The 12901-nt window shown below is 38.9% G+C and overlaps 1 protein-coding gene across 10 annotated transcripts in view; it reads right to left on the bottom strand.

Annotated features, from left to right (window-relative positions):
• METTL8 (methyltransferase 8, tRNA N3-cytidine) overlaps window positions 1-12901 on the bottom strand; it is a 111523-nt gene that overhangs the window by 23550 nt on the left and 75072 nt on the right. For all 10 annotated transcript variants that reach the window (XR_001883421.1, XM_017862383.1, XM_017862378.1 and 7 more), the window contains one exon: window positions 1432-1802. Coding sequence is in view for 9 of the 10 variants with exons in the window: in XM_017862383.1 (XP_017717872.1) it covers window positions 1432-1802 (371 nt within the window). In the remaining variant the exon portion in view is untranslated. The remainder of the gene's footprint in view (window positions 1-1431; window positions 1803-12901) is intronic.

The following is a 12901-nucleotide window of genomic DNA, read 5'->3' as shown; positions in this document are numbered from 1 at the left end:
AAACCTGAAAACAACTAAAATGTCCAGTAGTGTGAAAATAGATAGGTAAAATTATAGTACTCCACATAGTAAAATATTTTGTAGCCACGAAAATATAGAGATTTTTTAAAGAAAGTGAAAACTGCTTATGATACCATGTTAAATAGAAACAAACAAAACTTAGAATACATGTACAGTAATAAACAAAAGAAGAAAAAAGTCAGCCGGGTGCCGTGGCTCCTGCCGGTAATCCTAGCACTTTGGGAGTCTAAGGCGGACGGATCACCTGAGGTCAGGAGTTCAAAACCAGCCTGGCCAACATGGCGAAACCCTGTCTCTACTAAAAATACAAAACAATTAGCTGGGTGTGGTGGCAGGCACCTGTAATCCCAGCTACTCGGGAGGCTGAGGCAGGAGAATCGCTTGAACCTAGGAGGCAGAAGCTGCAGTGAGCTGAGATGGCACCACTGCACTCCAGCCTGGGCAACAAGAACAAAACTCTCGTCTCAAAAAACAAAAGAAGAAGAAAAAGGTCACTAAAATGTTAATAGTGGTTAAATCCTTTGTTTGTAGGATTGGTGATAATTTATCTCCTCGTTAGCAAATTTTCTCTAATCAGTATACATTGCCTTTAAAATCAGAAAGACAGGGTTTAGTTGTAAAAATAGAAAACCGGCCAGGCGCGGTGGCTCAAGCCTGTAATCCCAGCACTTTTGGGGGAGGGCCCCCGAGAATGGGTGAATTTCATGAAGGGGTCCAGGGAAGATCGAGACCACCTGGCCCCTAAACACAGTGACACAACCCCGTTCCCTACTAAAAAAAAACAAAAAACCTAGCCCGGGGCGTGGGTGGGGCGGGGGGCCCCCCGCCCTGATTAAATCAGCTTACTCGGGAGCTGAAGGGGCCAGGGAGAATGGGGGCCGTTAAAAACCCGGGGAAAGGCCCAGAGCTTCCAGTGAAGGCTGAAAGATCGGGCACTTGCAACTCCTGCCCCGGGTGAACAGGGGGTGAACAAGAGCCGAGACCTCCGTCTCAAAAAAAAAAAAAAAAAAAAAAAAGAAAACCAAGGTTCCAATACAATAGGTCATACCAGATTATAGCAAATTATATATCTCACTTATTTCTATTTCGCCTAAAAGGGGTAATAACAAAGAGAGTAAAATTAAGGCCAAAACTTCATCGGTACTTAAAACTGCCCTCAGATTAAAATGAAACAGACAATTTTGTTTTTAAAAAAGCACAACAAAACCAAATTTAAACCACAAGCTTAAAACTTGACTGATTAAAAGACATGAGTCCCTTAAATATTATTTATGCACCAAAGTATACTGAATGCTTATTTAGATTTGATAGCTCTGTACCGAAAAAAATTTGCATTATTAATAAAGTAATACAGAATGTACATTTTCAAATTATTTGTCACCTCCCATTTTTGTCCCTTAAGCACAGTACCTCTAGTATCCTGAAAGTGGCATTGCTACCAGGAAACAATCCAGTCTTCATAGGTCCTTTTTTGTGTTTTTCAGGGTCTAGGTTGGAAAAATCAGATTCTGGTTTGCTTTGACCTTCTGAAGAGCCAGAACTTTTCTCATAATGATTTTTTTCTTCAGGCATAGTAGGACAGTGCATTCTTGAGAAACAATTTGTAGCACTCGTATTTACAAGATCCCATGATGATTCTCTTGCCTTCTCTTCAGGTTTTTGATCAACTGGAAGAATTTCAGGAAATTCCCTCAACAGCCAATTACGATCCTTGAAAAACTTATTCTTATGAATCTTGTAAAATGTGTCCCAGTATTTACTAGCTTCTCTCTCATACTTAACTAAAATAAAGAGGAAAAAGAAAGATTTATTTCACTATGAATTCTATTTACTATTAGCTACTATCTTGATAATTAAATATTGTTAAACATATACATTATCATTTATGACAATTCTATTTACTAGTGAATAACTTTAATATTATATTTTGATAAAAGGTTGAAACCACAGAGCTTTAATTCTCTCAAAATGTGTCAAAATGTGGGATATTTAGTCCTACCCCTGTAAATCTGCTTCTATCTTAATAGTTTAGCCAATTTTTGTGAGAAATATAATCATGGCAAACAACTTCCTAATTTTGTTATCTTTTTTTTTTTTTTTTTTTGAGACAGAGTCTCACTCTGTCGCCTGGGCTGGAGTGCAGTGGCATGATCTCGGCTCACTGCGAGGTCTGCCTCCCAGGTTCACGCCATTCTCCTGCCTCAGCCTCCCAAGTAGCTGGGATTACAGGCGCCTGCCACCGGGCCCAGCTAATTTTTTGTATTTTTAGTAGAGACGGGGTTCACCGTGGTCTCAATCTCCTGACCTCATAATCTGCCCACCTTGGCCTCCCAAAGTGCTGAGATTACAGGCATGAGCCACCGCGCCCGGCCTAATTTTGTTATCTTAACAATCACATTGTTACCAATAACCTGCGTGGTTTTTTTATTATCTTAAAGAAAGGGCTGGGTGTGGTGGCTCACGAGGTCAGGAGTTCAAGACCAGCCTGGCCAATATAGTGAAACCCCGTCTCTACTAAAATACAAAAGTTAGCTGGGGTGGTGACGGGTGCCTGTAATTCCAGCGACTCAGGAGGTTGCGGCAGGAGAATCACTTGTACCTGGGAGGTGGAGGTGGAGGTTGTAGTGAGGTGAGATTGCACCATTGCACTCCAGCCTGGGCAAAAAGAGTGAAACTCTGTCTCAAAAAAAAGAAAGGATGAGGGCTGGGCATGGTGGCTCACACCTGTAATCCCAGCACTTTGGGAGGATGAGGCAGATGGACACTTGAGGTAAGGAGTTTGAGACCAGCCTGGCCAACATGTTGAAACCCCATCTCTACTAAAAATACAAAAATTAGCCGGGTGTGGTGGCAGACACCTATAATCGCAGCTACTCAGGAAGCTGAGGCAGGAGAAATGCTTGAACCCAGGAGGAGGAATTTACAGTGAGCAGAGAACACACCGTCACACTCCAGCGGACAACAGAGAGAGACTCTGTCTCAAAAAAAAAAAAAAAGAGCCTGTTGCAGTGGCTCATGCCCTGTAGTCCAGATGACTCAGGAGGCTGGGGCAGGAGGACTGCTTGAGCCCAGGAGTTTAAGGCTGCAATAAGCAATAATTGTGCCACTGCACTCCAGCCTGGGCAACAGAGTGAGACCCTGTCTCATAAATAAATATAAAAAAGAAAGGACACCTCATTTTTAATGTATTTACAAATACAATTTCAGCATAACAAATGTCCTAATTGGTGATCAGACAGGAAATTTCAAAATTATAAACAACACAATTTAAGAGCTAAAAGGATCCATTGGAATAATTTACTCCAACCCCCTCTTTTTGCATTTGAAGAAAGGACCTAAACTCACTTGTTCTAAGTCCTAGAGCCCCATCACAGTGAATCCATGGCCATGTCTCCTGACTTTTGGAATCTGGAGGCCATCCCATAACTCCATTCTTCCCCCAACCTCCAAGGCATCTCTTCCCACTGACATCTCCCAAGATAAAGATTTAAAGAAAATTTCTGATGCTCTTAAAACAAATATGCATTTTATGATGTCATCCTGAGGTCAGGGTTAGGTCAACAGTCTCAGAGCGTCAGGTAATTCTTAGCTTTCTGTCTCTTCCTATTTGCTCCTTAAATTAATAAAGTAACTCACTCTCTCCCTCATTTATTCCACAAACATTCCATTTATTTTATTTTATTTTTGTACTTTTAGTAGAGAGAGGGTTTCACCATGTGGGCCAAGCTGGTCTCGAACTCCTGATCTCAAGTGATCTGCCTGCCTCCACCTTCCAAAGTGCTGGGATTACAGGCGTGAGCTACTGCACCTGGCAAATTCCTTCCCCACCCCGTTTTTTTTTTTTTTTTTGTATTCTTGGGCAGTGCTACAGGCAACAACAATTTCTTGAGTGCTATTATGTAATAGGCCTAATCCACGCATTAGGAATTACTTTAACCTACTGTAGATACATGCCATTTTAAAAGTATTTTCAAAGAATGCAAAAGCTTTCTTTCTAGGAATACAGAATAATTTCCAAGATTTGGTGTTAGGTAAAAAAGCAAGGTATATAACAGTGTCTATATTCTGTAACCACTCATTAAAATAAGAAGAAAATACACGTGTATGGTTACATGTACAATATTCATGTACACACACACACACACACACACACAATTGTAGAAGGTACAAAATACTTCTGGAAGGATAATCACATAATCAGTAATACTGGTTGGCTCTAGGGAGAGGAAAGGAGTGGCTGGGGATCACAGTTGGAAGGAGAATTTTCATTTGAATTTTGATCCATGTGAATTTATTATATATTCCAAAAATAAATTAAACTAAAAAGAAAATAAGAGATGCATTTCCTTCACAATTTTAAAGAAGCCCCTACTCTCAGAACAAGCAGTTGCCTGTAATCAGGTTCATCTTTGTTACAAAGACCTGTCCTGAGGCCCTTATAGTTTTAATTTTCTTCTTTCCAATTTTATCTTTATGGCCTTATACCATAGATCGCCACCCATCTGGCCACAAGACTTCCTTCCCATCAAGACTGAATTGTATCTGGCAGCAGGACTGCTATAAAGACGGAAACTCCCATCTGTATTTAAGGTCTGAGAAATGAAAGTAGATCTCTGTAACAAAAGAATTATGTGATGTTAAGTCCAAAACATGCTCACCTCTGCACTAATGGAAAGAAACATATTTATGGTTAATCTAAAACTATATATTTGTCTTTTAAATATTTCTATCTCTATTTTCCTTCTTTTTCAATAACACTGGTATATCTCCACTTTTAAAAATTGGAGTATGCCTGATATACTGTGTAAGAAAACAGAATGACACTCTGAAAATCAGACCCAGGAGAAATTATAAAGGAGTCAAATTTCCCTAGGGTCTTCTCAAGCCTTCCCTTCTTCCTTTACCTTGAAAAAAAAAAAAAAAAAAAACTCTCTTTGTAACTCATTCCATGCAGGTAAAAGATTTTCTGCCTAACAAAAAGCAGCCACCTAAGAAGACCTATATTTAGTGAAATCTATAGTATTTGAGTTTACAATATCAAGCTACCTGTGAAGTGAGTTTGAGCCCAATTACCAGTAACTAGAATGTACTGTAATACTGTATCTTGATTAATTTGTGGGAATATTCTTCTAAGAATTAAGTGCGGTGGGAGAAGTGCAGGGGAGTAACCTAATACAAGACGTGCATAGCGGCCAGGCGAGGTGGCTCATGCCTGTAATCCTGACACTGAAAGGCCCAAGCAGAAAGACTGCTTGATGCTAGGAATTAAGATGAGCCTGGACAACAAAGCAAGACCCTGTCTCTACTTAAAAAAAAAAAAAAAAAAAAAAAGAATGTGCATAGCAGTTCTATTTATATTAGGAAAAAGTGGGGAAAACTCAAATGCCCAACAACATGGGAATGAGCAAGCAAACCATGCAGTTCAAAGAGGGTAACCTTATGTAGCAATTTAAAAATAAAAGATAATAGGCCGGGTGTGATGGCTCATCCCTGTAATACCGGCACTTTGGGAGGCCAAGGAGGGCAGATCACCTGAGGTTGGGAGCTGGAGACCAGCCTGACCAACATGGAGAAACCCCGTCTCCACTAAAACTACAAAATTAGCTGGGCATGGTGGTACATGCCTGTAATCCCAGATACTCAGGAGGCTGAGGTGGGAGAATTGCTTGAACCTGGGAGGCAGAGGTTGCAGTGAGCTGAGATCACTCCATTGCACTCCAGCCTGGGCAACAGGAGTAAAACTCCGTCTCAATAAATAAATAAATAAATAAATAAATAAATAAATAAATAAAATAAAATAAAAAATAAAATAAAGGAAAATAATATTAAGAAAATAGAACAGTATATTACATTGATGGCCAGCTCTAAAATTTATTTTATAGCATTCATAACAATAAGAATTGAAAATTTTGGAAGCAATGATAACAAAACAATTTAATCATTATTAGGTAGCTCTTTCTTTTGCAAAGCTGTATCTACTTCTTACACAAAGATAAAGAATCTTAGCTGAATTCTTCATTCAAATTGCCTACAGAGTTTCCTCATTTGATGAAGGGTTTGAATTAAGAGTAGTATCTCTAAAGTCTGTTTAAGCTCTAAAAATTCTGTGTACTTTCCTATTAAGCCCCATGAATTTATGGAGAACATTAAACATTATCAGTTCTACAGACTACAAAATCTTGGATCAGATTGCTGTTTTAAACATGAGTCTGTACTACTGTTTTAATTTTTACAATTTAAAGAGAAAATGAATCTGTAGTGACGTGACTGCAATCTGGTTCAGAAACCAAACATGTCAAGCATCTAAATTCAACTCTAGCCTATGTAATCCATAAAAAGAGCTCGATTACTATTAGAAGACAATAGTCAGGGTTTGCTAATATACATATTTTCAAGCCTTTTCCAACTATTTCCCACTCAGGAATTAGGAGAAAAGAAATCAGATAATTACATAAATTATACTGATAATAGTAGCATTAAAAATGACAACAATAACACATATTACTTGTTTATTATGGGCTACGCACTATGTCAAATGCTTTACCTGAATTTTTTCCCCATTTAATCCTAGCAGTATCTCCCAGATAGATTTTATTATTCCAATTTGCAGAGAAAGAAATTCAATGTCAGAGGGAATAAAGAATTTCCCCAAGGTCACCCAGTCAGAAAGAGCAGAGTCAGAACCTAGCCTAAGTCTGCTAAACTCTAAAGCCCAGGCTCTCTCCCATTACACTACACTACCTCCCTAGCACAAAGTCAATATGAACCCCCTGAAAATCATCTCTGCTTTTCTGATTCATACTTTCTTCTCGATTATGAAGTATCAAGTTGAAATTAAAACCTCATTGTGGCTTATAGTGTAAATACATTGTAAAAATAATGCTGATTGGAGTTACCCTTCATTAAGACAGATCAGAAATACATAATTAATTAAACTCATACTTTGAATTATAAGAAATATAAACAACGCAGTTATATGATGAAATGATGAGCAACAGGAACATTAAACGCTCTATGAGAATATACGGGTTTGTGGGACAGAAACAAAACAGAGAAGCAGCACCAGAGTCTGCAATTTGGTTTTCAGCAGCTTCTCCAATCAGTGCTGACAACTCCATAGTTCCCATTAATGTGTGAGAGCTTCTGAGACCCCACGGCTTGGTCAATCATCATAATTATGATTATGAGACAACAAACACCTTCAGTGTATGATTTAATTTCCTGAATTGCAAGAGTATCTGTGTTAACAGGGGAATTGGAGGAATTACTGCTCTGACGATGAGTGAAATATTCAGTATCAAGCTGCTGGTAAGGCAGGTCAGTAATGATAAAATAATATAGTATGGAGAAATCTGCCCTGTCTTCATCTTGTCTAACTGACTTTCTAAACAGGTTTACTAATGTCCAATTTTTCTTGGAGGAAATTTTTTTTTCTTTTTTCTTTCCTAGGTTGGTGATTCAGAGTTAATTGCTTTTTGCCAGTGGCAGTAAGAGGGATGTAGCGATCTGTTTAAGTACAGCCCAATGAAGCAAATTCTCAATTATTCACTTATTAAACTCAATAGTGCTGAGGGAAAGAAGGAATATGCACACTAACCATCCTTAAATATTCAGAATTCATTTTGAATCACACTGAACATCACAACTAAGAAATTGAATTAAACCATTTATGTATGACATAATATGATTAATATGAATTATGAAAATTTATTCTAGGCTTCCATGTAACAAAAGCAATTTAAAGTTATTTTGCACATCAATTACGCAAATACCTGAGCTCTCAAAGTTGGAAATTTCCACACATCACTGAGAAAATTCATTGTCTAATAAAAGAAAACTCTTTAAACTTATGAAATTAAAAGTATGTTTCTAAGAGCACTGCATAAAATTTTAAACAAAGTCAGCTTATAAACAAATAACCTAAATTTATGAGCATAAAACTTTTAGCTACTCTCTCCATATTTTTTTTTCACATAGAACATCCTCTCAATGGTAAGATATTCACAAAGTGAAGTATAGTGAGACTCATTCTTTTGCTTGACATAGATAACTTTCCATAGGTAGATAGTTAATTACAGGATATTTTAAGGTAAAAATAGCAGCTGCTTTTGTTATTCAGTTTAAAAGACTCATTACATTTGCTAAATAACTGAGATATGACACACTGGAGATGTTTTTTAGGAAATTATAAAATATTATTATGTTAACTCAAAAATTGCTAAATGTATCTTTCATTTCTCTGAATTAACTTGCTTTTAAAATAAATTTGAGCTATAGTAAAATTGAAAATAAATTACAAAAAGGAAATGTGGAATTAACAACCATTAATCTGGGCAATCTTATTGAAAGAAATGAGGGCCTGGATGCTTTTTTTTTTTTTTTTGAGACAGGGGCTTACTCTGTGCCCAGCCTGGAGTGCAGTGGTGCAATCACAGCTCACAGTGCAGCCTCTACCTCCTGGGCTCAAGTGATCCTCCCATCTCAGCCTCCCAAGTAGCTGGGACTACAAGCACACGCAACCACGCCTAGTTAACTTTCACATTTTTTGTAGAGATGGGGTCTCACTGTTGCTCAGGCTGGTCTCAAATTCCTGGGCTCAAGAGATCCTCCCACCTCGGCCTCCCAAAGTGTTGGGATGACAGGTGTGAGTCACTGCATCCGGTCCTAGATGCCATGTACATTTTAATCAAAAATGAAATGTCAACCATCCTGCAGCAAGACTATTATTTGTGATGCATAATTTCTTTTTTTTTTTTTTTTTTTTTTGAGAGGGAGTCTCGCTCTGTCGCCCAGGCTGGAGTGCAGTGGCCGGATCTCAGCTCACTGCAAGCTCCGCCTCCCAGGTTCACGCCATTCTCCTGCCTCAGCCTCCCAAGTGGCTGGGATTACGGGCGCCCGCCACCTCGCCCGGCTAGTTTTTTTTGTATTTTTTAGTAGAGACGGGGTTTCACCGTGTTAGCCAGGATGGCCTCGATCTCCTGACCTCGTGATCCGCCTGTCTCGGCCTCCCAAAGTGCTGGGATTACAGGCTTGAGCCACCGCGCCCGGCCGTGATGCATAATTTCTTACTTGCAGATTGTGAAAGTGTTTCCTGACTTCAGTTCTCACCAACAGCTGAGACAATATGTGAGAAATGGGAAATGGGAGTGACAGGAGAGCCTGAGACACACAGAGACCAAAAGAAATGTGCCAGAGAGTTGGCCAGCATGGGAGAACAACCAGTACTTCCTCCCCGTTGCATTAAAATAAAGTGAGATAAGATCAGTAAACAGTGCTTCTGCTGTATAATAATCTGCATATAGAATACTCTGTGATGGGACAACACTGGCTCTTTCAAAGACTTAGGACTCGCCTAGATAAGAAAAGATGGTGGTTCACAGAGGCACTTGCTGAAGAGCCAAGTCACGGCTTCCTCCGGGTTCTCACAGTGTTTGAAAGTAGAGCTTTTAAACAATCTATTTGCCTTGACCCATATTCATCAGAGACATTAAATATCAAACCCAAAGCCTCACCCAGGGTGCTGCAGACTGGCACGTCTGTGATCCCTAGCAGAAACTGCACTGGATGGCTCTCACTGTAACGTCCTGCCACTCAACATGGTTCCTCAGAACAAAAATATTCTTCCTTTGCCACCCTCCGGGCAGCCTCAGTTATTGCTCAGTGTGCTCTTGCTTACGTGTGATAAGATGGTCACCCCCATAATGTGTTCCTTCTCCCTGCAGTGGTCCCCTGAGAGGTATGAAGTCCACCACACTGAAGTGTTACAGAGGGATGCAGAAGGGACCTAGCAGAAGCTTCTACCTCTTTGAGTCATTTTGAAATGGAATTTTTGTTCTGTGTCTCCACAGCAGTCAGAAAACTTGCACAAAAAGAGACTGGACATACTAATAAGCAAATCAAATGCTTCAAAGTGGTATCATCAACCCTCTCCTGCCTGCCTTTCCTGCTTTTACAGAGAGAGGCCAGTCACCACCTTTCTATTTCAGTCACACTACGGTTCTATGGGAACTGTCATTTTCCTTTACTGTGGTTTCCAAGGCCCTAAAATAACCTTCTCATTAGCTTCACTCAAGTTCATTGTTAACATAAATAGGACAAAATAGGCAGCCACATACAGAGGACTTTAAGGGAACATTATCAGCACTGCTCATCTATTTATGTTCTAAACGGAAATATTCAAAATAGGGCAAAAAAATCCTTGGTTTTCCTATTATCAGGAAATATATTGTGGATAATTTTTAACTTCCTGGAATTGAATTAAGATGGCTGACAACTTTTAATTCAGTTTAGGCTTGACTCTGTCTGTCACATCCAGGTGGCCACTAGCAGAAGCTTGAGTAATGCGGAAAATATGTCCGTGTAGCTGCTGGCAAAGAAGCAAAGTTATACTTCCTCAGAAACAGCGTGACAGAGTTCCTGCAAAGGAATGCAATATTGGCTGATTTGTAAGCAGTACTGCCACGGGTATGCACCCTCAAATCCAACTCTAATACTCCCTGGCTGTATTCCTTCAAGGACTTCATGGTTGAAGCTCATAAAAATAGAATGATATCATTCATTGTGGATCAGGTGCTCTTCGTTTTCTGTCCATCCTCCAGGATACAATAGGGAGCTTAGGAGGAGGATTGAGAACTGGCTCTATGGAATAGCAAATGATACCAGAAGATAAGATAGGTAGACACTGCCCTCTTCACTAGATAAGGGCAGCTAATGAGGGCAGTCTCATTAGCTTAGGTTCCCCAGCTACCACTGCTTCAAACTTTGGCCTCAATTTGTCGACTAAAGTCACCAGAACAAAAGTTAACTACCAGTGGGATTAGTGATCTTCCCTATACTTGGTTTACACAGAGGACTGCTAACATCTTTCCCTGGGGAGTTCCAGGACAGTTGATCAATCTAGAAACAAAACTGGATCTCAGGGGTTGGAAACTTTTTTTCTGTAATGGGCCAGATAGTATTTTAGTCTCTGTGGGCCAGTTGCAACAGTCTTTGTTGCAACTACTCAATACTGTGACTATAGCTCAAAAGTAACCACAGACAGCATGTCAACAAATGAGTGTGTCTGTGTTCCAATAAACTTTATTTACAAAAACAGGCAGCAGGCTGGATTTGGACCATAGACTATAGTTTGCTGACCCTTGCTTTATCTAACGGTTACACTGATATTGCCACAACAGTGACCAAAAAACGATGACCAGAACCAAGTTGTTCTGGCAAGACTAATCTACTGTATTAGAAGCCAGAATAGTGGCCCTTATGGGCCACTATTTGTGGGATTAGTGGGGTCAGGGGTCAGGGGGAGTATTGTAATTGGGAAGGAGCACATGGAAGCTTCTGGGTTAATAGTAATACTCTGTTTCTTGAGGTGGGTGATGTTTACATAGGCGTGTTCACTTTGTGAAAATTAATTGAACTATGTGAGAATTCATTTATGAGTTGTATAAATTTCTGTGTCTATTTTATAAACTATTTTTAAAAAGAAAAAAAAAGAACCAATATGTTCTAAGGGAGAAATCATTTTAAGAAAAATAAGGCAGAAAGTCCTATAAAGAGAATACAAGAGTTGGGCAAAGTGTCTATGGGTTCCCAGCTATGCAATGAGGACGACACAGGCCAAGTTCTTTTGTTTGTAGTGTGCTTTTTTTTTTTTTTTAATTGTGATTAAAAACCACATAATGTAAAATTTAACATCTTAACTATTTTAAAATGTATAGTTCAGTACTGTTAAGTGTATTTGTATTGTTGTGAAACAGACCTCTAGGATGTTTTTATCTTAAACTTTAACTATATACCAATCAAATGACAACTCCCCCTGTTATGGAAAAAAGTGTTTATTTATGAAATAATATGAGGTTAAAAAAGTAGATCCCCAAATTACATATGTATTATAATTACAACTGCTTAAAATTATGTACACATTGGGTAAAAGTTCTAAATGGTGAACTAAAAACAATTATGTTAGAACAGTAGGATTAAGAGGGAATTGTCTTAAATTTTTTACATTTCCCCCCTTTCCTGAGCCCTTGGCAACCACCAGTTTTCGTTCTATGAATTTTACTACTTCCGGTGTCTCAAATAAGTGGAATCATACAGTACTCGTCTTTTTGCGATGGCTTATTTCACTTAGCATAATGTCCTCAAGGTTCATCCATGTTGTAGTATGTGACAGGATTTCTTTCCTTTTTAAGCCAGAATATGATTCCATTTTATGTATACACCACATTTGTTTTAACCATTCATCTGATGATGGGCATTTCAGGGTACTTCCACTTTTTGCCTATTGTGAATAGTGCTGCTACGTACATAGGTGTGCAAATATCTCTTTGAGACTTTGCTTTCAATTCTTTTGCATATAACCCAGAGGTGGGATTGCTGGGTCATATGGCAGTTCTATTTTTTATTTTTTTAGGAACTTCCATACCGTTTTCCATAGCAGCCACATCATTTTACAATCTTACCAACAATACACAAGGGCTCCAATTTCTCCAAAGCCTTGTCAATGCTTGTCATTGTCAGGTTTATAAAACATTTATTTATTTTTATTGATATATAATAGATATAAATATTTTCAGGGTACATGTGATAATTTAATACCTTTAATGAGTATAATTGGGATCCATCAACCTAAATATTTGTCTTTTCTTTTTTTATTATTATTATACTTTAAGTTCTAGGGTACATGTGCACAACGTGCAGGTTTGTTACAAATGTATACATGTGCCATGTTGGTGTGCTGCACCCATTAACTTGTCATTTACATTAGGTATATCTCCTAATGCTATCCTTCCCCCCTCCTCTCACTCCAGGCCCCAGTGTGTGATGTTCCCCATCCTGTGTCCAAGTGTTCTCACTGTTCAGTTCCCACCTATGAGTGAAATCG

This window comes from Rhinopithecus bieti, unplaced genomic scaffold (genome assembly GCF_001698545.2).
Source record: "Rhinopithecus bieti isolate Rb0 unplaced genomic scaffold, ASM169854v2 scaffold_63316, whole genome shotgun sequence".
NCBI classification, from domain to species: domain Eukaryota; kingdom Metazoa; phylum Chordata; class Mammalia; order Primates; family Cercopithecidae; genus Rhinopithecus; species Rhinopithecus bieti.
The sequence above is the reverse complement of the archived record's forward strand: the minus strand, read 5'-3'. Positions and strand labels throughout refer to the sequence as shown.